At 39.9% G+C, this 26,792-nt stretch overlaps 1 protein-coding gene across 4 annotated transcripts in view; it reads right to left on the reverse strand.

The window, feature by feature from the left end:
• Window positions 1–656: 656 nt before the first annotated feature.
• Window positions 657–26,792, reverse strand: part of zgc:92140 (uncharacterized protein LOC447854 homolog) — a 49,922-nt gene continuing 23,786 nt past the window's right edge. Inside the window, exons 4-8 of one of the 4 annotated variants that reach the window (XM_047373951.1) lie at window positions 15,949–16,034; window positions 14,169–14,236; window positions 12,843–12,903; window positions 3,825–3,885; window positions 657–1,694 (exon numbers count right to left, since the gene is read on the reverse strand). In XM_047373951.1, coding sequence (XP_047229907.1) covers window positions 3,832–3,885; window positions 12,843–12,903; window positions 14,169–14,236; window positions 15,949–16,034 — 269 coding nt within the window. In that variant the 3' untranslated portion in view covers window positions 657–1,694; window positions 3,825–3,831. Of the gene's footprint in view, window positions 1,695–3,824; window positions 3,886–7,084; window positions 8,320–12,842; window positions 12,904–14,168; window positions 14,237–15,948; window positions 16,035–26,792 lie in introns of those variants that run through there. The other 3 variants (XM_047373950.1, XM_047373949.1, XM_047373952.1) reach the window with 3 other exon arrangements.

The following is a 26,792-nucleotide window of genomic DNA, read 5'->3' on the forward strand; positions in this document are numbered from 1 at the left end:
AACAGCATTAAAAATACAGCCAAATCATTGTCATGTGTTAATTCAATTCAATTTAATTCAAGAATAGATTATTAACCCCACAGGGAAATTAAATGTTGTTGTAGCCTAGTCAAAGTCCAGACCAATTGAGAATTTTACTGTTTCTGTTCACAGATGCTTATAATTCAATCTGACTGAACTTGAGCAAGAATTGGACAAAGATTTCAGTACCATGAGCAAAGCTGGTAGAGACATCAACAAGATCTGCTGCCGTCAATGCAAGATAATTCAATATAGTGCTGACTCAGAAGAACTGAATACAAACAGACACCACACTTTTCAGACTTTTATTCATCAAAAAAACATGCAAACCATGAATTATTTTCCTTCCACTTCATTATTATGCTGAACCTTTTATTGGTCTATCAAAATCCCAATAAAATACATTGAAAGTCTGTGGTTGTAGTAATGGTGGTGAAATGATGTGAGAAAGTTTGGCAAAGTGTGTGTGGATTAAAAGGTAGGCGCTTTAGCCCTTCATGCCAACCCGCCTTGCTCTCAGGGTGATGCACATCGCATGTATGCATTGCATGTATGCATGTATGACATGGAGAGCCACAGCCAGCAGGTGGTGCTCTTGTGTTGTCCTTGAAGATTCCCCCCCCCCCCATGTACATAATAGGTCCCTGCTCCTGACACAGTCTTTTTAGTATTACAACTCCAGATACTGACTGCTTACTTAGCTCACGTGAATTTGCAGACTGCTGAGAAACACAAACGCACAAGCATCCGTCACTCAAGCACTTTGGCTTTTTACTGCCAGTTTTTTCAGTTGTGTTGGTCACTTCCACCGCAGCTCAACCCTCACATAGGCAGGTTGACATTAAGTAGCTGCATTGAGATAGTTGCATGATTGTTCATAAAGAGGGGTACACTCAACAATTAGCTTGCAGTTTATGTAGGTCACTTGTTGTGGGTGAGCAACATGAATCCAAATGCATGTTATCCCACCTTACTCACCCCCTCTAAAGTGATGCTTTGCCAATTTAATATAGAATATGGATCATCTGCATGGAGAGATTTTTGAAAGCAAGTAGAGAGAAAGTGCAGAGCAGTGCTGATGTAAGGGAATAATGGTGGTGCACATTGTAGATGGATGGAAGTTAATTCTTCACAGGAGAAACAGGGTGAAAATGAAACTGGTTGTGCAGTTAGATGGGTTTAGAGCAGTATAGGTATTCTGAATTGGGTATTAGGGAGCCAGGAACTGCTGCGGAGAGCTTGGGCAAACGGCCTGCAGGGCATCCAGGCAGGAAGCCAGCTAGTGCCTCTCACAGTTGACTCATAATGTCTACGTGGGCAAAGTCTGCCTGTATACACACACGCACACACACACATACATCCACACACACACATTTTGTGCTCCTAATTCGGAAGAAAAAATTATTTGTTTTCTATTATTCTGCACAATAAAAGGTTTTATGCACACAGGTTTAGTTAAATTTGTAAAAGTGACTGACAGCTGAAAAAAAAGAGCAAAACAGAGCGGCACCTAGTACCAGGGGGTATCCTCTATGTACAGAGGCTGATGGTCCACGGTGCAGCCATCCGGGTTTCGGTTCCGACCCTGGGACCTTTTCATGTCTTCCCCCTTCTCTCCCCTGCTCATTTCCTGTCTGACTGCTGCTAATAAAAGTCACTAGTGCCACATAAAACTGAAAGAAAGAAAGAAAGAAAGAAAGAAAGAAAGAAAGCGTCAGTTAAAAACAAACCACAGTAAAAGTTCAGTTGGTGAAGTTAGTGCTTGTTGCTATTCAGTGATTGGTTAAAGCAAACTTACTATTTATAACCTGCTTTCTCCTAATGAGAATTCACATGTACAAGTCTGCCGGAGGCTTTAGCTGGCTGTTTAACCATATCACACAGTGTTTTCTTACTGGCTTGTTTTGTTTGTTGATCACTTAATTTTATTAGGAAAGATGTGTTATCCAGTGAAATCACTTTTTAGAATGTTGTTTTAAATGTTCTTTTTTATGGGATGTATCTAAATTATATGAATACATTAAAAAGTTCAGTGAACTGTAATTGCAATTGTCTGCTGCGTTCTTCCACTTGGACCAGAACAACTCATATGTATGTTGTTCATTGACTACAGCTCCATTTTTAATACCATTTTTTCATCCATCTCATCACAAAGCTCCATGATCTGAACATCGAGATCCTGGACTTTATTAAAAGCAGCCCAAATGGCATTAATCAGAAATGACATCTTGTCTACTTCACACCTCAACACTGGTATCCCCCAGGGATGTGTGCTAAGCCCCCTTTTGTGCACTCTGTTCATCTACCATTGTACAACTAAACATTCATCAATCAGCCATAATATTATGATCACTGACAGGTGAAATGAACTACACTGGCACCTATTGTTGGGCAAGATATACAGTTGAAACCAGATAACGATGTCAACTACATAATGAGGAACTTAGCATTTTCTTTCAATGTCTGAGGTTAATTTTGAATAAACGTCTCCTGTTTAAGGTCAGTTAGGCTTACCCAAATTATTTTATATTCCTAAGTGCCAGAAAAACAAAAGGCTCTGTGGTCCAGAGGTGAATATATGGTGTAGGTAATTGTTTGATTTCAACTATATATTCACCAACACTAATATGTGCTATGGTGAAGAGATAAGCTTTGTTAGTCACTTCACCTGTCAAGTGTTGTAGTATTTTGCCTGACTGGTATGCTTATGTTTAGCTGTACAGTGGTGAATGAACAGGGTTTGCAGCAGGGAGCTCAGCACACATCCCTGGGGAGTACCAGGACTGAGGTGCAGTGAGTAAGAGAAGTCATTTCTGATTTGTGCCATTTTTGGATTACTTTTTAATAAAGGCCACGATTTGGATGCATAGAATTCCACCAATCTCCAGATCTTGTAGATTAGAAAGTTTGACAAGTGCCTAACTTTTATTGCTAGATGTCTAGCCATGTCTACAGCATGACACCCTATGGGAAGGAGTGTAAATTGTCACTCTACAAGAAAATCAATATCAAACTGTATGAAATTAAACAATATATAGACTTATAACATTTTAAAAACCCCAGCTTGTCAAATGTCTATTGGCACCATTTCAAAACTTTCCAGTTATATTGATTTCTATTGATTTTCCTACAAATATTTCTTAAACTTAAGCCCCAAAACACATAGGAGCCAAGAACACGCTGTTCCTCTATAAAGGCTCTCACATGTCCACTTACACACATACATAATGCTCACCAAGCTGGGAGGAGAGAGCTTTTTTTATTGCTACTTGCATCAGAGTGGAAAGAACATTTTCTTGCCCATATTCCTGTCTGAGGTTAACGGGCAGCATCTGTCTCCTCCTTTCCTCTCTCCTTCCCTGGCTCATTCCCACTCTCCCAAACACCTCCTCTTAATTTCTCGCTCCAGCCTTCCTCAAACAGTTTTATATGTACCCGTGTGGGAGATCATGGCTGGCAGTGCCAGCCCGCAGGGACCCTTTCACATTTCTGATTCACTGGTTGCTGATTATAACCTTAAATGCCCCTGCCAGTGAGTCATGCTATGTAAAGAAAGAGTTTGTGTGCATCGTGTGTGGCAGAGAGAAAGCAGGGAGCAGCTATTACAGAAACACTCAGCCAGAGATCATTTCAGCTTCTTTAACTCACCCAAAGCATTTTAGGATCTAGTCCCACTGGGTGCATGTTAGGCTAAGCATCAGAGCAGATATTGATTCAGCACTTCAACATGTTATACAGCACCGTATCATGTGGCTATTTATGAAAAAAACTCAGTTGACAACAGAACTATAAACAGAACTCACTTCTTCATTATGAAAGCATCCAATCGATGAGATGTCGGCTGCCTTTTGAACCAAGTTGCTTCTTCACATCCCAGAGGAGAGGAGTACAAAAAGAGGGATTATTGATTCCAAAACCAGCGTAATTTCTGAAAACACCATGTTTTACAAAGCAGTAGTAACAATATTTTGTTGATTTAGCCCTCCTGACATTTATTTAATAGATACGTTCTTCTCTTTAAAAAGCAGCTTGTCTATTGTCTATCAGATATTGTTTGCCTGTTTTTAAATACTTTTAATTTATTCCTTTCAATCAGGGACCAAATGGCTGCTCTGGTCATAAATCTGCAGCACAGAAAAATCAAACATTGGTTTTTAAGATGCTGTATTTGGACATGAATGTCTAACTTTCTTACAGTGAATTCTGTTAAGAGCCATATTTTTTCAGTAACTGATTGTAGGTTATTTAAATAGTTTTTCTACTTTAAGCTCTCCTCTCTTCAGATCATCCCACAAAATTGTTTTAATGGATTTAGGTTTGTGGACTTTATGGCAATTGAAGGTGGTTGATTATGTTTCTGGTGAACCATTTCTTTGTTAATTTGGTGAAATCTTTTGAATCATAGTCATAACTATAAGAAGGCTGTCCGAGCGACTGAAAGAAAAGCAGGCCCAAAGTATCACAGATCCACCACCAACAGAAGAGTAGGCAGGAGGCTTTTCTACATACTTGTGTTTCTCTCCAAACCCACCTAGAGTGCTTGTTGCAGAAATACTCAATCTTATTCCCAGTTGACCAAGGTAGAGGTCCAGTTTAAGTCCCAGATGAGTTTTAGCTAGCTCTACATGTTATATTTGTTATTGTAGGACAGCAAAGGTTTTTTCAGGCATTGCTCCAAAACAACTGGTTGACATGTAGACAGGTGTTCTGGAGACTTGGTGACCCATACAGGCCACTCTGCTGCAGATCTCTAACAGTTCATTTACTGTGATGGTGGCAAGATAAACTTGGCTCATTATCCAGCCTAGAAGCTGGGGGTTACAACAAACAAGCATCTATGTCGAGTCAGTTTTTACCCAAGGGAAACAGAAAGTCACAGATTACAATTAGGAATTAGCTTAAAAAACCTTCAGTTTCATAAGATTGTTAAGGGTATCAATTATTTATTTTGTGAATATTTCTTAACGTGAGATTTTTTGTTTGCTGAAGACATGTACTCAATGCACTGTGTAAGATAATGCTGCTGCAATAAAATAATTGATTTTAAGGCTTCTAACTAATCTTTACAAGATTTTCCAACGAAACTGTCAATGTTTGTGTAAACAGTTTAGTAAAGTGGTCTTGATCAATATTTCTTCAGGCTTTAGTGCTGTAATTTTTGCTTGCTATGGCACCATAAAAATACTCCTAAAACTCAACAGTTGAACCAGTGTGATGTGGACACATAACAGCAAGTTTGGATACCACCACTTTTTAAATTGGATCTTTAAAAAAAATGTCTACTTGTCAAAGACACTATGTGTCTTCATATCTTTAGTTAAAGCAATGAACAACTACAAAGAAAACACAATGTGATAGAAAGTATTCCAGCTCAGTCTAACTTTGTGCTCTGCTATTCCTTAATAACCCTTTAGGGAAAATTTAAATAAGCGACTGGACAAGAAATACAAATTTTCCTTTGGATTACAAAAGGTGATGTCTGTGCTTTCATAAATTGTTTTTTTGCAAGATTTCACATCCATGCATGTCTATACAAGTTTGACCCTAACCCCATCATTTGAACAACTAAAGGCCAAGTTTAACTTCAGCAACAATTTATAAGCCACCTAAATTAATTATTCTCATTATAAAAGAATATTAAACTACATATAATAAGGAAGTGGGAGGCTAAACCTCAAATAGAAATTCATCCATCTATTTTCTATGCAGAACTCTTTAGTACAGGGTCGCGGGTTTGGGGGTGGGGTCTACGGACAAGAGGCAGGGTACACCCTGGAGAGTTCGCCAGTCCACTCATTTCTAAGACAACTTATAGAGACCCATCAACCCAATGGTTGTGTGTTAGGACTGCTGGAGGAAGCAGGAGAACCCAGAGAGAACCCATGCATGCATGGGGAAAACATGCAAACTCCATGCAAAAAGACCCCAGCCTGGGAGTTGAACCTAGGACCTTCTTGCTGCAAGACAACAGTGCTACCAACTGTGCCACTGTGCAGCCCTCAAATAGAAATGCTACCAGATAACTGGGAGGAAATTTATACAAATGACCAGTTGGCAACAAATACAAATTAATGGAGGATTGAAATGGAAATAACTTGGCATTTCAGGACAACAGAAACAATGAAAAAATATCCCCAAGCTATTTAAACATTTGTCTAAGAATATGTGGTACAAATAATGGGTCTCATATGTGCACATTTTAGCCAAGTGCAAAAGTATTTGCATACTGCAATAAACATTTTTATGCTCAATGTAAGATTTGTCATCAGGATGCTGTTAGGAAGCCAATGGTGGCATTGCTTGGAGTAATCCCTGTGGGTTGTGAACGGCCAGGTGTGAAATACCTGTTGTGATTACTATCAACAGCAGCAATCAAATGCATTACAATCAACTGATTGAAAACAGATCCTCTAACATATGGTATGTTATAGACAAGGTATAGATGTATAGGCAAGGTATGGGAAATTTACCTCATGGAACAAATACCTTAATCCTAAAGACATCAGGGAGAAGTATTTATCAAAAGATGAAGGCCTGCTTCCACAATAATTAAATAATGAAACGGGAAAGATCTGGATACGAGTTGGAGCAGATCCTTTTGTTTTTACCTGTGGGTTATTCTTCCTTTATATTGTGTCTTTATTTGGTTTTATTTTATTTGAAAAATACACTTGTAAGTAGTATATTCAACACTAAGCAATGGTAACAAGTGTCAATAACAAAGAAAATATTCCAGTTAACACGATGTGAAGTGATGAATGGATGGGCAACCAACACTGCAATCAAAATCTCTCATGATTGTCCGATACCATGTTGAATTTACGTCATGAAGAAATGAAGGAAGTTCTGAAGCCAAATTGGGGTCCATCTTGCGAAGCAAAGGTGTACCTAATAAAGTGACCAGGCAGTCCATATAGCTACACGCACTTACTGGGATGCAGTGTTACTATTTTACCAGCAGGGGGCATAACACAGCCTTGCAGCTTTAAAGCAATGTTGATACACACGCCCCTGGAAGACTGACGGTTTTGTACGCTGTAGGAATGAAAACATGACGACACCATTCAGAGCTCTTACATTTTTATCTTTAATAGAAAAAAACGTATTCAAAAATAATACAACAGGACGTATCCAGTAAAGATGGTTAAAAAACAAAAAAGGTCTGTGTTTCAGTGACAACCACAAATTCTCTTGAGTTCCTCCACTTTTTTTGTCGCTTCAATGTTAACGAAGGGGCATAAAAGTGTGTGAATACTGACTCAAAGCAGAAATAAGCTCTACGGGTATCTCTGATTATTTCATCTGATAATCTGCTGGTGAAACAAATGGGATATTGTAATGTGTGTGTGGTGTGTTTGACGCCCATCTTCCACACTGGCGAATGTGTTCCTCTGAGGTAACCAACAAGACCTCCTTGTGTGTTTGTGTGATAAAGGAGGAGGGATTGTGCTGAAACACAGACTAAATTTTGGAGTTCATTTTGCCAATGATGACACTACTATGATGGAAGTCAACAACAAAAGAAGCTGGAAACAAACATTAAAAAATGATAAATTTAACTAAATAATTGGATGTGGCATAGAAAAAAAATAAAACAAAAAACATGTTCTTGACTTAAAAAGTCTGGAGGAGTTTAGGAGTTCTAAACTACCAGCTTCCTCCTTACTCTCTCATATTAAAATATCCCATGTCTCCCCAACTCCCTCACCCTTTTAGTCCATCACGGACAAGGCAAGCCCGACTGAAGGTACTCAGGCTGTAAAGTTCAGCAAAGATCCACCACCATCTTCTCCTCCCTTGGATTTCATTTTTCTACTCTGTGTTTTCGTCCTCAACACTCAAAAAGATGCTCCTCTTCGATGGGTCTCCACACTCAGGAATTCCTTAGTCCTTAGTTATATATTTAGGATCAGGCCACAGAGGAGGACACGGTGAGATACGAACGGACAGGTTGGGGGGGTGACGAAGTCCGACTCAAGGAAATATCTGCTTGGCCCAACGAGAATCTGTCCATAGTACTGAGGGTTGTAGTCTCTGATGAAGGTCAACTTCTTTCCATTTCTCTTTGTTTTGCACTTAAATCACCCATGCCGTACGTTCAGAAAGCTCCCCCACACCAACAATGTCCTGTCACACCAATGTCCCACCTGTAAAACACTGATTAAACTTTCAGGAACACATATACACACGCTCTCCATTTCACACACACTCAATGAAGCTGTCTGTGGGGGGGTTGACTCTGTGGGGGCCGGTGTGCTATGTCCCGTCTTCCTCCTCCTCCGAACAGTAGTCTCGCCCCTAAAAGCACAGCAGCACAGACGAAATAGAAGGTGAATACCACTGGTTTAATGACTGAACTGTCTGCATGCAGCACCTGTCACTTCAGTCACATTCAAATAAACATCTATCGCTGCGAAAGGAGATGCTGAATGAGATAGTGAAGTGCAGACAGGTGGGTTGTTCTGCTGTTTGGTTCCTTTCATGAAGGTGGGAAGCTGACAGCTTTGCTACGGTCTTCAAAGCATCCCTAACAGCCCGTCTCTCCTCTGAACAGAAATGGGCTTCAATGTGCAGGCTGCATCATAAAGAGGGGATTTAAACCAAGCCTCTACCTGCAAAGCACAGTGAAGGCCTTATCTGTATTATTTCTGTTTACAGCTACAGTATATTTCTGTTATATTTTAAAAGAAAAAGACTGTAGGCAACTAAAGGCAATTAGTAGATCTGGACTTTATTTAAAGACATCAGAGTAAGGAGAACTGAATACAAATGTACTTTTTTTTGTAAAACCTTCTATTATTTCCTGCTACATCACAAATATGCACTACTTTGTGTTGGCAGATGGACAATTACGATCTGATCCAGGAGCTGAAGATAAAAGGTAGCAGATGCAGGTTTGTCCTGGTGTCACATATTGCTGCCACAGTCTCAAATAACAGCAACACACTAGTATGTAGTCCATTCTTGCCCAGTTGGCGCTTTTGTCAATTGTGCCTCTGGCATGCTGTGCAAAAGACACTAGTCAGGGACAATGATCTCACTGTGATAAAATAAAACGGAGTTGAATCTATTCAGAATATCTGTTGCTACAGTGGTCTGTTCTTGCATCGTTTTACTTGATCTGTCGGTGATAAGATGTGTTGTTTTAGGCTCCCTTCCAGATACGTCTAACTTTCAGGATGTCATCACATGACAACAAGAAGCTTGTTGGATGGCGCTGACTGATGACGACTTGCCTCAATAAATCTCACTTTTTATGTTGTCCTTGTGATCAAAGATAAACACAAACCTTAAGGGTTTTTTGCTCCTCTGGTGTACTGAGACTTGTATTTCTTCGTGCAGCAAATGTTCTTCTGTTCATACAGTTTGGAGGTAATATAGTGCCAGCCACAATTACTGGCACCCCTGGTAAAAATGCCTAAAAAATATGCATATTTTATTCCAGCAGCACAACCCCATATCGAAACATTTTTAAAAATACAGCTTTAATTTTGAATACATTTCTTTAAGTGAGGAAAAAAACCTAATGTGAAGAAATAACCGTTTTAATAACAAGATCACTGCACAGTTTTAGGTTCCCCAAACAATCTCTGTGAGATAAATATATTTATTTCATTCTGGAGTTTCAAGGAGCTTTAATTGGAAAAACATGACTATTTGTTTCTATGGTGTATAAATATAATGTGACACAGTGGTATATTTCTGTTTGCCTCTAGCCGCTAGGCTGGACAAGGACCCATGTTTTTCTTTCCACTTTGCATGGTAAGCAGGATGGTAAAGGAGGTAAACACAAATCTCAGAAAGTCACTATTAGAGAACAGAGTGGCAACATGGGATGCTTTGGTCTCCATGACACCCATTCAACGCCATCTATATGCCAACTAGTGGAAAAATAGCTTCTCTGTCCAACCATCACAGATGTAAACATGTGGAGTTGGCCAAACTCCACTGAAACTATGTGCTTTGGTCAGATGAGACTAAGATTGAACGTTTCAACAACAAACAAACATTCCAGGTGGGTCTGAAGATAAATGAAGAAAGTGTATGTGGAAAAAAACCGTATGTCCACCGTTAGGTATGGTGGAAGATCTGTAATGCTGTGGGCCTGTTTCTCTTCAAAAGGCCATGGGAACCCTATAAGAGTAGACTGCATCATGAACTCTTTGAAAATACCAGGACAATCCAATTGAAACTCTGATGGACAAATAATTAAAAAGCGGTCATCACTGGGATGTTCCAAGTGGATAACACATGGCCAGGACAACAAAAAATGCTTCACCAGAAAAAAAAAAAAAAGACCTTCTTCAATCTCAGTCCCAATATCCCAGACTTAAATCCTATAGCAAACGTGTAGCTGAAGAGAAAAGAGCAAAGGAGAGAAACCAGGACTCTCCAGGACTTTTCAGCTTCTGACCCATATTCCTATTGGAAGGAGTACACAGAGATGATTATTAAGTTAATCAAACTGGATGTAATATAAGCACAAGCAGCATTAACAGTCGTTTAAACCATTTTGTAAGTTCTGTTTTCATCTGTGGGAAAGGATCTACAAACATCTCTTCTGGGATAAAAAAAAAATGCTCAGAATCAAAGTTCGTTCTAAAAATGTAAGTGTGAGATTATACTAATGCAATAAAAGACAAATTATTTCAATTGTTTAGAAACATTTTTACTATGGGTACCAATAAATGTGGAAAGCACCGTATTTTCTATTAAAGCTGCACAATAAGTTGAATCACAGCTGTCATCACAAAAATGTATGTGTGCAAAAGCATCTAAATATTCGCTAGGCTACAACATTTCAAGTGCCATGCAGTAACACTTTACGCGTCAATATGTTTGATCAGATGGATTTCGCTGCTCCTGATGCCTACACCCAACATAGCCAATATGCTGAAGCTTTGCAAAGAGAGCGGTGGGGACGACCTGATGTGACCACAGGAAGCAAAGGTTTTCCTGATATCCTGCAGCCTTATTTTCTACTGCTAACGATGAGGTAAAATCGATATGATAAACAGATTGACTAGGGTATTATACTCAGCGTTCCTCTGACAAAATCAATGACACAGAAAAAAACGTGTTGCAGTAGGACGGTTTGGTCCCATCAGTAGTTGGGTTTTGGCAAAGTCTTGAGGTTTTATACTCCTATGCGGAAGTTAGATTGGAAGAGGTGCATCTCACATCTTATGCATGCAAGACACAGTTTGGGTGGTGACTCATATTGTGTTAAAACCCCATCTTCGCTGGGGCATGACTCCATTTAAGTGAGGACTTTAAACTTTGTAATTTTGCAGAACATTTAAATACACGAAAGGGAAGAAAAGCCTTAATGCATAATAAGGTATCTTTCGAGTGATCTGAGGAGAGCTGAAGAGTTAATCAATCAGGTTAATTCACAATGTATGAGTTAAAAAGAGGAACATTTGTGGATGTATTTTAAGGAAACAACATAAAAACACTGCTTCCTTGACATCATGGAAAAATCAGCCAAGATATCTGGAAGAGAACTGTGGACGTCTACAAGTCTAGTTCATCCTTGGGTAAAGTTTCCAGATGAAGGTGCCATGTCTACCTGTTCAAACAAAGTATATGAGCCTATAAACAGCATGGGAATGTCCAGCCATCATATAGTTAATGAAGGGGAACGTGTTTGGGTGTGAAATGTGCTTCTCAGCCCTGAAACAAAAATAGAAGACCCTGTGAAGATGCCGGCTAAAGCGAAACAAGTCCTCAACAGAGATGAGCTGCAAGGCCATTCAGCGAGGAAGAAGAAGTTACTCCAAAAACAACATAGAAAGCCAGATTACAGTTTACAGCTGCACTCGGGGACAAAGACAATAATTTTTGGAGACAAGTCCTTTGGTCTGATAAAACTAAAATGAAAGTGTTTTCATTTGAAGGAAACAGGGTCAAGCTTGCAAGCCTGAGAACACCCTCCCAACTGTGACGTACGGGGGAGGCAGCATCATGTTGTGGGCCTAGTTTACTGCAGGAGAGATTGATGTACTTCACAAAACAGATAGCATCATGAGGAAAGAACATAATATGGAGACGCTGAAGCAACATTTCAATACATCAGCCTGGAAGGGAAAGCTTGAGCACAGATGGGTCTTCCAAACGGACAACGACTCTAAGAAAATGGCAAAGTAGATACAAAGTGTCTTAAGGACAACAAAGTGAATGTGTATTAGTGGCCATCACAAAACCACGACATCTATCAACCCTACAGGAAATTAGTGAGCAGAGATGAAAAGGTGTGTGTGAGCAAGGCTGTGTGCAGACCTGACCCAGTTACAGCAGTTCTGTCATAGAAAATATCAGTACAAAATTCTCCCCCAGTATTTTGGCATCAAGCAAATAAATAAAAAATTTTTTTGCTATTCTAACTGACCTAAAACAGGAAAATTGATTTAAATGGCAGAAAGTGATGACATGAAATCTGTGTATGTATATATCTTTTTTCAACTGCAGAAAACAATAACTGGGGGAATTCAGAGATATACAGTATGCACAACTTTTACCATTTAACAATATGATAATAGTCTCTCAGGACATGATTTAAATCTTTTTAAATTTAACCACAAGTACAAAAATGTTGCAAAGCAGAGAGTAAAAATAAAAATGAATCATTACTCATTTCCCTGTGCATGACCAGTGTGTCCATGAATGAGTTTTCGGTGTCATTCTAGTAGCAGAGAGGTAAAAGTATTCATAAATTGGAGCGATCACCGGTTCCTTCCTCTTGAGCACGTATGACCCAGCTGTGACTTTTTAATGCTATTAAACCTATTTTGTACTTCCACAACAACCCTGAGCCTTACCTTTTCAATCTTCTCATCCAGCATCCTGAAAAATTCCTGCTGGCTCTCTGACGTGTGAATGCTGAGGGAGACAGAGAGAGGGAGGGAGAGGAAGTCGGAGGTTGGTGATGAGGAGGAGGAGGAGAAGGGAGGCAACAAAGGCATCATGAGAATTTTCCATTACACCCCCCCCCCACCACAGAGAACAAACAGCAATGAATGCTCTCTCTGCAGTGTGAGAAATTGTCTGTTTAGGAGCCTACAGAGGATTTTAAAGAATAGGTCAATAAAATTAAAATATTAAAACAGTCCTTGAAAGGACAAATAATGTGCAACACATAGCTGTCATCATTCACCCGGAGCTTGAGGTGGACCGCGAAGCTGATTTACAAAAGCCAGACACTTTAGACTATTTACTTACAGGAGTCACACTGTGAAGGAGGCGACAGTTTGATTAAGGGTCAGTTCAGCCCAGTGATGAACCAATGAATGTGCAGATCTTCTGTCAACAACTTCAGCTGCTCTTACATCTTAAGATCGGCTAAAGATGTAAGCCATTCCTAAAGTCTCTCTACCGGAACTGTTTTCAGAGGGTGAGAGAAAAATCCTTCTTCAAAAGGCTGCTTTTGTCTGGATGGTAAACTATTTTATCTAAACTAATTTAGGTAAAATGCAGGATCATTGTGACATTGTTGCATGTGACGGGATTGTTTATTTTTAAAGGGGCTTAGATGGATGGATAAAAGGACACGTGTAGCTAGTAATGCATGCATGTACGTAGGTTGGATGGATGGACAGACACATGATAGACTAAGATAAGTGGACAGATGGATGCATACAACTGTTACATTTTTCCAGACTTAAACAACCTAGTTATAAGAAATCTTACTGTGATGTTTTATAAAAGAATATATTTTCTTGTCATTTTTGTAAAAACCTTTACTTAAAACACCCAGATGACTTTCTGTATGCGGTATCATGTATATCATCTAACTTCATATGAGTAAAATATCCCTTTAACAAAGTTGTTTGAGTGCTGCTTACACTGCGCAGGCCTCTCAGAAGAGTATTAAATAAGAACATGGATGCTTGAACCCTTCAGTGAACTAAAGCAGAGGCTGCTATTTGTCACAATGGAGGGGTCAGCTTTCTCTTCCAACACTATAGGTGCTGCTTCAACCCCTTCGTAATTGCCAAGGTGCGTCATGTTGGCACTCCATGGTGGGACAGCTTCTTCCTGTGATGGTTCATGCTGTTTTTTTCCTTTGATCCATCACTCAGTATGATCTAATATACATAAACAAAGTATCTCTAAATCAGCTCTAAGGGCTGCAGCCTTCCACTTACTTAGATTTGATGTTCGTTGAGGCCGCCTCTTTCTGCAGTTTGCCTCTGTACTCCACATCACTCTTCTCCTAAGAACAAACATGCCTTTAGTTTTCATTATCGGCAGACAGAACATGTCGCGAACAAACAATCTGCAGCCACACTGCTGACAAATCAAAACCGGAATGATTGAACTATTTCCTCGCCCAGCTGCTGCAGGACATAGGTCACGGACACAAGGTATGAACTTCTAATAAACCTGTTTATCATCTCTGAACAAGGTCAGCTCCAGTCAATGTTTCTGCGGGTGTGAAGTGTTCAGTCTAGTGTGAGGGGTAACTGTTGACAACCCAGGAAAGTGTAGAATAAACAACCTGTAGTATTCAAAGTATTAAAGTATTCAACACTTCTAAAACTGTTTCAAATTTCAGCTCCATTAATGTTCCCATCAACTCTGACTGCCTTTGCTGTCCTTGCCGAGGAAGGACAGCATCATGCTGTGGCACCCCCACAGCATGATGCTGCCATCATCATGTTTGACCATGTGCATAGTGTGTTGGCAAGATGTGCATTGCTGGTTTTCAATCACGGATAGGTTTATGCATGTTGACCGAAAGGTTACGTTTAGGTCAGCAATGGTAAATTTACTTCTCATCTGACCAGAACTCATTCTTCCACATGTTCGATGTATCCCCTACATGGCATGTGGCTTTTCCAACAATGGCTTTATTATAGCAATTCTCCCATGAACGCCAAGGTTGAGAAGTGCACAGCTAATAGCTCTCCGATTAACAAACCTCCCAGCCTGAGCTGTGGATCTCTACAGCTCCTCCAGAGTTACCAGGACAGTCTGCACTGTGTTTTAAATGGCTTTGTCAATATACAGTTTAAGGAGTTCATTCAACAAATTACCAATCTGTATCCACTTTTATACCAACCCATTACACTTTGGTTATTTCTTAAAACAAAAAAAAACAAAAAAAGAATATTCCTTTTGAGGTTTTTAACAACATGTTTAAAGCAAGTCTTTAAAACATTTGACTTTTGTTATCCTAAATCAATTAATAAACGTATCAGTCAGAATGTTTCCTTTATAAACACTTGATCAGAGTGTAGTGCTGTTGGGGCAGCAAATAAAGAGTATCAGATCTTCTGCTTGTAAACCTGTATTTTTATAAACCTGTATTTTTATAAAGCTGTATTTTTTCCTACAGTGTGATCCTGCTCTTGCTTTACAATCAGGATTTATTATGCTGCTCATTGTTTATCGCTTGTCAAGTTGTCCATTTACAAGAAAAAAAAAAAAAACTTGAATTCTCTCACCATCATAATGTTCGGGCCTTTTGTGACCTGAGGAGGAAGTAGATTTATTCTGAGAGATAATGTGCCTCGGCTTATTAATTATTTACACTGTCAGGTAAGACATAGTGGGCAGTAAAATCATTTATGAGGTTTTAGAGCAAAGTGACTTCATGAAACTTCCCTGATGTGTTTAAAACCTAAAGATTTCTGCAGCAGCGGATTAGAAAACCGACCATTTGCTCGACCAACACTTTCCACACAAGCCAAACGGTCGTCTCCACCTGATTGTGAGGAACCTTTACGTTGACCTCGCTGTATCTTGTTTGTGCTTTTGCAAGAAGACAGTAAGTGTGTGTGGTTGCAGACAGAGAGAGCTGCCACTGGACACATAAGCAGGCCTTTTGGCTGAAGCTGATGAGCTGTCAGAAGAAGGTTTGAATGTGTGCAGATGACAGGCTGTCAGTGCGTTGGCGGCTGTGTGTTTGTGCCTGTCTCTCACCAGGTTCTCCTGGTTGCGTGCGTTCACCCGGTTTTCATCCCCTCTCATGTACTTCACCTCCTCCACTCCCTTCTTCTTGTATTCATCTGAGAAAAGAAGAGTTGGCATGATTAAAGGAGGGGGATTTAACAATTACATGTATTTATGAGGAGTTACCCAGAGATGAAACGATGAGCAAATTCCTTCCATTCGCTTTTAGACACTGATTTTGAGTGGAAAGCTACAAAAGTCCTTTTCTGCACCATCACTGCATTACATCATCAAAACTGGTTATTGTTCTATTGGTGTTTAGCACCATATAGTCGACAGTAATTTGATAACAGAACTTGATACGACATTTCATGATGTGCACATAACAGGCGAGGGGGTACATCTACATGAGACATAGCTTTACCATTTCAGCATTAGAAATAAAAAAGCAGCAACCTAGAAACAGCAGGGGGAAATACCAGAGCAGACAGAAGGAAAAAGGAGGGCAGTGATAAGAACGAGGAAGATGGGGAGGATTAAGGATCAGATGAAGAGCTTCTAGGCTACATGGACAGCTTAGACAGCTAAGACAGTTAGTCGGAGCTCAGTAGCGAGAGGAGTTTTAAGACTTCATTTGAGACGGCAATGCACACACACACACACACACCGCTGTCCGTCCTCACAACAGAATGTTAGTAGCAGACTGATATTTTGGATTTATTACTGATCAATGAATTAATATTTTTAAAACATGTTTTAAAACATGTTTAAAATTGTCAAAGAATGTACATTTTGTTAAACAACAATTCAAACACGAGGCAATTCACTAAACACTAAAAATATAATTAAATACTAAATATGCATTACAAGAAGCGTAAAAATTGAACATTACATAAAAACATTAAAATGCTAAATTAAAACAAATAAATAGCTAAAACTAATGAAATGTTAGAAAAATGTTTTGCATTTACTGTAAAGCTGTTTTCATGAAGTTTGTTCCAGAGCTTAGAAACTAGATGATTCCCCCGTTTACTTTCTGGTCCTACAAACCAGTAACAACATCTGAAAATATGTCTTTTTACAAATGGAGCGCCACAGAAGACATTAAACCACCGATGGGATTTTTTTGGTGTTGGTCAACACTCTGGCAGCAACTTTTTCCATGACATACCATGAAAGAGACCTGTACAGACACCATCACAGTAATATGAATAAGCTAGAGGAAATCCTGACCCATACATTTATAGATACAGATATAGATACAGATATAGTTACTGATTGAAATGTTGCAAGTTATCAGTGCAGGAATTGTAAGCGAAGCTGTAATGCTGTATAATATGAGCTATTGGGAACATACAGATATTAATTTAATGTGGCCTGAGAATGAAGCCTTGAGGAACCCCACATCTGACCTTTATTCACTCAGATTTTAATTGCTAAATGAATAACATAATCCCAATCTAACAAATCAGATCTGAACCAGTTAACCCTAGTATCTGCAATTACCTCACACTTTTCATGTCAACAAAACCAGTATGTCATACTGAACTGAGTCAAATGCATCAATGAAATCCAGCAACACCAAGAATGAAGCTCCTGATCAACAACTCAACCCATCAGATGTACAAAGCAGGATGCTGGTGTAGTAAATTTATCAGGAAACACAATTGTTCCATCAGGAAACTAGAGAAGACAGCTGAGTTTCAGGTCAAAGACAATACCTGAGAAAAAGGTTCCCCGGGGACCAATTAATACACAATTCATATACAGGGGTTGGACAATGAAACTGAAACACCTGTCATTTTAGTGTGGGAGGTTTCATGGCTAAATTGGACCAGCCTGGTAGTCAGTCTTCATTGATTGCACATTGCACCAGTAAGAGCAGAGTGTGAAGGTTCAATTAGCAGGGTAAGAGCACAGTTTTGCTCAAAATATTGAAATGCACACAACATTATGGGTGACATGTCAGCATACCGCCAAGAAGGACAAACCACATCCAACAGGATTAACTGTGGACGCAAGAGGAAGCTGTCTGAAAGGGATGTTCGGGTGTTAACATGGATTGTATCCAAAAAACATAAAACCATGGCTGCCCAAATCACGGCAGAATTAAATGTGCACCTCAACTCTCCTGTTTCCACCAGAACTGTCCGTCGGGAGCTCCACAGGGTCAATATACACGGCCGGGCTGCTATAGCCAAACCATTGGTCACTCATGCCAATGCCAAACGTTGGTTTCAATGGTGCAAGGAGCGCAAATCTTGGGCTGTGGACAATGTGAAACGTATTGTTCTCTGATGAGTCCACCTTTACTGTTTTCCCCACATCCGGGAGAGTTACGGTGTGGAGAAGCCCCAAAGAAGCGTACCACCCAGACTGTTGCATGCCCAGAGTGAAGCATGGGGTTGGATCAGTGATGGTTTGGGCTGCCATATCATGGCATTCCCTTGGCCCAATGCTTGTGCTAGATGGGCGTGTCACTGCCAAGGACTACCGAGCCATTCTTGAGGACAATGTGCATCCAATGGTTCAAACATTGTATCCTGAAGGCGGTGCCGTGTATCAGGATGACAATGCACCAATACACACAGCAAGACTGGTGAAAAATTGGTTTGATGAACATGAAAGTGAAGTTGAACATCTCCCATGGCCTGCACAGTCACCAGATCTAAATATTATTGAGCCACTTTGGGGTGTTTTGGAGGAGCAAGTCAGGAAACGTTTTCCTCCACCAGGATCACGTAGTGACCTGGCCACTATCCTGCAAGAAGAATGGCTTAAAATCCCTCTGATCACTGTGCAGGACTTGTATATGTCATTCCCAAGATGAATTGACGCTGTATTGGCCGCAAAAGGAGGCCCTACATCATACTAATAAATTATTGTGGTCTAAAACCAGGTGTTTCAGTTTCATTGGCCAACCACTGTACATCTTCATATATTTTTATATCAGATGTTTAATTTTGCAAAATGAAGAATAAATGGATGTCAAAACCCAAGAAACAAATGTCTTCTCTGCTTATGTGAGAACATAGAAACAGTGTGAAAAGTTATTCAGCACTCCCTAATTAAACACTTAATAGGGTATCAATGAAAAAGCATCACGGTCAGCATCCACATACAGTTAAAACCAGATATTTACAAACACTGTATAAAAGGACACATAACCTTTTCAGTCATCAATGTCTGACAATAAATCAAATCAATTAGACTAAACCCACCATGTTTAGGTCAGTTAGGATCATTTGCTAAATGCCCGAATAATGAGAGAGAGACATTTATTTATAACTATGTTCAAAGTCAGACGTTTACATCCATTAAGAGTATATGCCTTTAAAGAATTTGGAAAAGCCTAAGTAATGATGGCATGGCTTTGAAAACTTCTGAAATCTTCACACCTATGGATGTTTCTGAAGGCAACACCCTCAACCAAACTGCTTGCTTGTGGGACATCATGGAAAAATTTAAAGAAATTAGGGAAGTTCCAGAGACACCTCCAGTGGTCTGATAAAACTCACACTGAAGGACTTTGGAAGAAAAAGTTAAAAGCCTGAGAACACCATTAAACTGTGAAGTATGGAGGAGGCAGCATAATGTTTTGTGGGTGTCTTGATCCAAGATGGACTGGTGCACGTCACAAAATAGATGGCATCACGAGGTAAGAACATTATGTGGAAATATTGAAAAAAAACATCTTAAGACATTAGCCAGTAGGTCAGCTTGGCCTCAATGGGCAAAAAACTGCTTCAAAGTGGCTTTAAGACAACAGAGTCACTGTTTTGGTGTAGTTCCCTGTGGGCAAAGCTGAAAAGATGTGCAAGCAGGATGGCCTACAAAGCTGAGTCACTCACACTTGCTCAGTCAGGAGGAATGGGCTAAAATTCTAGCAACCTCCTAAGGGAAAGCCGTTTGACCCAAGACAAATCTACCAAAAAAATAAGGATATGTATGCAAACTTCTGACTTGTGAGAAAGTAAATAAACTAAAACCTAAAACTTTGCTTCGTCATTACTCCTCCATGTAACAATAAGAATTACTTGTGGTGACCCCAAATGCCCATAAAAGGCCACGATTAGTCTGATTTAATATCAGGCAATGGGGAAAAACTGGTTATGGGTCTTTTTATTTGGCGTATGTAAATATCTGGTTTCACCTGCATCTACAAAATATGCACATTGGCAGAATATCTTGAGAATATAATGTGGTTTCAAATTTTGTTAGACTTTACATTTTTAATAAATTGGGCATTAGAAACGGTGCATAGTGTGAGAAATATATAGAATGTGGGACTTACTGATAAAGACATAAAATAAAGACCTAAAAGATAAAAAAAACTGTTGCTACAGCTCATATTCTTTAATAGACCTTCATGAAAGAAAAGGCATTACATGATTAATAGAAACACCCCAACGGCATCAGCTGAATACCTGGTTGTTGAACATAGGTCTTTTAAGGTAGTCGGCAAAGGTGATAAAACACATAAAAAGCTAGAACAACTGGTTTTATCTGTTGCACATCTTGTATTTTTGCCTACATTGTATCAGCAGCAACTCAGTATCTGTCTGTGTTTATATCTGTGTGCTTGTCCGTGCCCCTTTGTACCCAGCTGAAGCTCTGCCTCCCTCTGCTCACCTGTGTGCCTGCATTCAAGCACAATCACATGTCTTTGTGCGTGTCGACACGTGAATCGCCACAGAGCCGAACGGCAGTCCGCGTTTACTGACGAATGTTTGGAATCATGTGTGGAAGACAAGGTGAAGGGAAGTGGCACTACTCTGCTGTTTATGCCAGGAATGTTAACGAGTTCTAGCAAAGCTGCTCCTGTCTGAACACGACACTGCACACGCACGCACGCACACACACAGGTCCGTAACGCAAGACAGACTCACCGAGCTTGGATGTGGGGTAAACACATGGCACATTACATTGCTGCAGCAGGAAGCAGAACTAAGAGCTGTTTCCTCTGCTCTCCAGTATGGCACTAGAACCATATACACTGATGTCAAGCTGTGTAAGCTGTCATTTAGGGTGGATGCAGCAGGCGCGGAAATTACCAGTTGTTGGCCACAGAAATAAATCAAAATGTACATTTGTACATAACGGTTATAAGAAATGCCATTTTATGAGGGTAGATTTGCTAGAATATTCTCTTACTCTTAAAAGCATCCTGACTTAGTGATGAATATAGAAAGATCAAAGCAGCCCAGCTTACACCCGCACAGACTTCAGTTTAGATAGGAGGAAAAACCGGTAAGTCGCATTCATGTGTGTGGCCGTCCCCATCAAAACAAATGACACAACAATTTCGTCACGCCGTTGCCGAGGCTCGCTTTTGGGTGGGAGGGAGAGGGAAAACCGTCAGAGAGGAGAGAGAGAGATGAAAGGACTATTTTGAGAAGCTGAAGTTTTGTGATGTGGACATCTTTCTCGTCTCTGATTAGAGAGCAGGGATCTGCCATGACCTTAAGAACCCGCTGCAAGCGCACGGATGTGTCTGTGGGACCGTTTGAGAGTCAGAATGCCTTTGAATTTGAATGTCGTTGCGCCCATGTGTCTGCGCGGCTCGTGAGTCATTTAAATGGCCTTTTTTGGTTATGTCTGCTCTCACAGCCTGGCCTGTCCTGTGGCTGTGTCACTGTCCTTCCTGCTGATCGTCCTCCCTCTCTCTCTCCCAGCTCCACTGGCTGCGAGCCTGGCATCAACATTTACACCTGAACTGAAAGTCAAAACACATCCATCAATTGGTAATCGGCCATCAAAGAAAATACTGAAGAATAGGTTCAATTCGGACGGCATGAAATGATAAAATTCTGGAACTTTAAACCAATTAAACTAGATGTGACATATTTCGACATGTGATATGCTGAACGTTAAAGAGGTGCAGCTAATAATGACACGAAGATGGCCTGCCTGCTGGCTAAGCAGGTGAAACATACTGAGCAGAGGAACCACCTGGAGAGCTGGGATTGGCATTTTCTTGAGTCATTTTTAGTACTTTTGGTTATTATGTGAGATGAATGTTTTGCAAGTGTTGAGAAATTCTCTTTCCTCGGTTGCTTTAAGCTTTAACTGACTTCATTAGTATTTAAATTGATCATTCACATTTCCCAGGGCAGGCTTTGAGGCGGTTCTGGTATAACGAGCAAAACATACAGGAAAAACTGTTCCACTGCCTCATAAACTTGGTGCTTTGCTTTAAATGTCATAAACTTTATTAAGCAGTGGTTCAGCTGCTCTCCGCACAGCCCTGCCCAACAGAGAAAGCCACCTGAGCAGCTCACATAGCACAGAAGGACAAGATGCTGCAGGAGTCTCTCTTTCACTGTGCATGCATTTTAAAGGATGGAAAAGTGTTGGATTGTTAGGGAAAACAGTACAGTTATATATTGTCTCAGGAAGAAGATCAACAAGGTGGAAAATAATGCATTAACCGGGCTCTATAAACAACAACGAGGAACTGAAATTAAATCCTAAATCAGGGGGATATGAGCCCTTTCTGGGTGGTGGTCCTGGACGTTGTAAACAAATAGAAGGCATCAGCAATGCCTATAGGCAGGGCTGTAAGTTGACCTGAAGTTTTCCAAAAGCAACCAATCAAATATGAGCTAAACAAGGTATCAAATTGCAATCATTATCACAATATTAATATGTCCAGAATCCCAATCACTAAAGACTGCTTGGATGCAATATTTGGTAGCTTATTAAATTTCAGGTTCCATACATTCAGGCTGTGTGCTCGAATATTATGGAAGGATGAACTCTCACTGCCCTTGTTTCCCACACCTAATATAGATTTTAGTGGCCAGTGGAAACGCAACATTACACTCACATGTTTTCCTGTATCATGTAACCAGTGACTGCAACCATCTTAATGGCGCTTGCTCTTTTAAATGCTTTTCTGGTGGCAACATTTTCCAGATCAATTTGAAATACATAATGAAGGCACGGAGTATTTATTCTGTGTGTGCGGACAAAACGAACAGTTCAATTAAATTTGAACTGGTCCCACAATAATATGCGGAACCGAGGTTGCTGTAGTGACGCCCTTTTACTTCTTATCACAACAGGAATCAAAGAGCAGCAAGTTCCTCATCACTGCTTCCACCACTGATCCTTATTTGCCTTATTTTTGTAACCGCAACCATTGCAAGCTGTGGTAAAAAAAAAAAACTAGGAGTCCAGCTGCTGATAGGTGTTCTCATGCTATCAAACCGCCACATTTTGACCAGTGATAGTTACACAACTTTTATTAAAGGCTGATAATATATTCCTCTTTAATGTAAGGTCAATGAGTTGCACCCTTATCTGCTGCTGTTTGTATAGACCAAAAAAGTAGACATTTGCTGTGAGTTTAAGATTTGATTTAGGTTTTATTCAGGCTTCTTGTCCATCCACAATGGATAAGAAGTTCCTTAAAATACGATAAAATAAGATCTTGCTTCTAGGGCGACTTTGCACATTGCTTAATATTTCCAATGGCTGAGATCCTGTTTAAGAGTCACAAAAGAAAATAACTGAAATTCTTTTATTTTATTTAAAACCCTTGAAAACAAAATTCACTTTGAAGAAAACCTGTTTTACTCCCCGGGTGTAAAACATCCCAATGCAAGTGTTTTTGGACAAGGTAAAAGAGCACTGAAGCAAAGATTTAATCCTATTTTGCAGTGTTATCCCTGCTCCTAGCCCTTTACACAACCCAAATAACTTCAATTAATTAGTCGTTGAAATATTAAGAAGCAAACAATCCTTCACAAAGTTGGTAAGTCTCTCACAGAATCCCAATAAGTCAAAAATATACTACTTTATTTGCCCTCAGGCAAATGACAATTGGTCTAAAACAGCATAAGAATACTAACCTTCAAACACTAATCTTGAAGTACTAGTTTAACATTCCCTGTACATTTATTTTTTTACTGTTAATATATCAGAATACATCAAACTAGCATTATAGTTTTTTTTCCGTTTCACTATATAAACTGAAATAATACATAATCTTTACCCTTTTTTGCTTGTTAAAAATTGAAATGAATATCAAACAGCAAACATTGGTATAAATCAAAGTATCCATTCTAATGGATGCTGTAATTGTAAATTTATATGTTCGCTTCCTTTAGCATTTTTCATGGTAACTCACAATAATTAACAGTGACACCAAACATAATATCTCTGAACACTAAACTGGACATTACAGCGGTTATTGTACCATTAAAAATACTTTTACTGTCATTTATTACATTAATTAGCGTACCCATTTGTTGCCCTCTGCCTTGTGAGTGCGGCAAAGAGCCGCTGCTTCTGTGGCATCTGGACTAACTTAGATCTGCTCGGTTTCTCCATGTATAATTCTTGGACTTGACAAAAAAGCAATAAAGTATCCTAGATATCCTAAATTCTTTAACAATTCTAGTAAAAATTCTTAAAAAACTGCAGATTTAGTGATTTGTTTGGGATTTTTGACCCAGTTTATGAACCATCTGAATTTAAAGTTGTTTTGGAGACGAATCAGGTAGTAAAATAACTATTTTTTCATTTTTGAATAAGTGTGCATTCAGTCAGTGAGTCAAAAACCAAATCATAAGATAAAGCATTTTAATTTAGCATAAATAATCTAAACTAAGAAAGAAAAACTCTGGAAAATCTAATATTTTTCCCTACTCAACTCACTTTTATCTACATCTGAAAAATAATAAAAGCTAATCATTTATTATATCAGTTATTTCCCAGCATTATGAAGACAGCATGGGAACCCTGTTGGAAAAATAAATGTAAAGTTGGTTATAATGGAAAGCAACAGTTCAAGCCTTGTAGAAAGTATTGATGTCCCTCTAATCAGAATACACCAAACTACATGTATTGTTTTTATGACACTACATTTTAAAACAGAGAGTTCCTTCATTATCATTGTTTTCTCAAAAATGGCAATTAAGCAATATACAAATTACAATATTTTGTGGTCATATCAAATGTAATAAATTGTGAAAAACATTAAAGTAGTCATTATGAAGCTTACTGAACCATTAAAAATATAATAAGAAAATATTTACATTTGTGAGTGTTTTTGAAGTTTTTTTAAAAGGGCTAAAAGGCCATTGTCCCCCACTGGGACACCTTAGCCCTTAAAGACCAGAGTTGGAGGCTGAGAATAAAGGGGAAAGGCTGGATTCACCACAGGGGTCTGCTGACAGCTTTCTCTGGATCTGATGCATACGGATTAAAAAACGTGTTTTCCATGACACCAGCTTTAAAATAACTCTGAAACCTGTATGCTGTGTCTCTCTGTGTGAGCATTTCGGTGCCGCATCATCTGGTCTTTACAAACACATGCAACACATTACGGAGTTATTGGCTCTCCGGTCTCCTCTCGCTGTGATTGTTACGCAGATCAACAGCGAGATGCTGAGAGAGTGTTGCTATTTTCTCTCGTCGTCCCTCGGTGTTTGTGTAATAGAGCTCAGCCTTTTCCGGTTATTGTGTGGGAGCAACTAACTGGGGTGGGGGTGGTGGGTGGTTTAGGGTTAGACTGTAGTCTGGATGGAGAAGCCCAAATATCTGGGACGCACTTGCAGTGAAATCTGCCGGTGGGCGGATTAGTGTGAGAAAGAAGAGGGCTCACAGTGTAATTAAACGCACCTATGTACGACACACACACTCACAGACATGCAGTCCACTAGGGGTAAATTTATGAGTATAAGCGAGACGGACTGGCTGACCAGAGGCTACCAATCTTTTCCACCACAGTTATGACAAGTGAAATAGATGCAGAGAAGTAGCTGGAGAAGGGTGGGGAACTCAGAGGTGAAAGACTACACTTGCAGCAAGTTAAGGTAGATAAACACAGCAGAACAAGATGACATGAAGACATGAGGGAGCTTAAAAGAAAAAGGTATTGCAATGGTTGTGGCTTGTAATCACTCTACCCATAAAGTCCCACATCTACATAAATATGTGTGGACAGGTCCAAACAGTAGTCTGCTCCATCCACAACTACTTCACATTCCACTTTAATCAAAAGACAGCAGAAAGGGGACGGGACAGGCTGGGAGGAAGCGGGAGGAAGGGATGTGAAAGGACACAAGGTTTTGACCTAATGTTGTGCAAGAGACGAGAGGAAAAGAGCTGGAGAGAAGAAATGCTGGGAGATGAAGGCAGGGAAAGTGGGAGGAGGGAGATGGGACGGCAGGGTCGTGGAGACCCAAAATAGACAGAGTGGCAGAGAGAAAGAGGAAGAGAGGAACAAGGCCTTGAGTAGGGGGAAGGAAAGGAGGTAATCTGAAAGTGTTTGGGAAATTTAGAGAGGAGAAAAAAAGATGACCATCAATGCATGTCAGTCTCTTTTTCTCTCTCAAGGAAATTACTCTTCTCTGCCCGCCTCCCTCTCATTCTTGTTTTGCTGCTCTGGAAAAAAACAAGAAAAGAGACAAGAGCAAAGAAATCTCTGGGGTGAGGCAGAGTAAGAACAGGAGAACGTGTCTGAGGGAGAGTAGAAGGGATGGGAAAGGAGCAGAAAGTCAACGGGAGGTGGAAGAGAAGAGGTGAAAAGGGTCGAAGGGAAACCATGGGAGACAATGGAGGCAGAGAGGCGGGAGACCTCCGATGGATCGTCATCTGCTACAATCCATCCAACTGTATTGCTCCTAATTCTTAATCTCTGTTAATCCTACAGCCAGCCACCCTCTCCGTTTCGTTTCCATCCCTCATTACATCACAGCGGCTGTGTACAACTAAAGATAGAGCTGCGACCGTTTATATCTGTCACTAATGAACCTCGGGGCTGTTTTCAACCCATCAGATAATTAAACTAAGGGGTCCTTCACTGGATCATTAATGGTTCAACAAGGAACAAACTCAAATCTCCACCAGCTCAGCTTGTAACA

The sequence above is a fragment of the Girardinichthys multiradiatus genome, chromosome 9, assembly GCF_021462225.1.
Source record: "Girardinichthys multiradiatus isolate DD_20200921_A chromosome 9, DD_fGirMul_XY1, whole genome shotgun sequence".
NCBI classification, from domain to species: Eukaryota; Metazoa; Chordata; class Actinopteri; order Cyprinodontiformes; family Goodeidae; genus Girardinichthys; species Girardinichthys multiradiatus.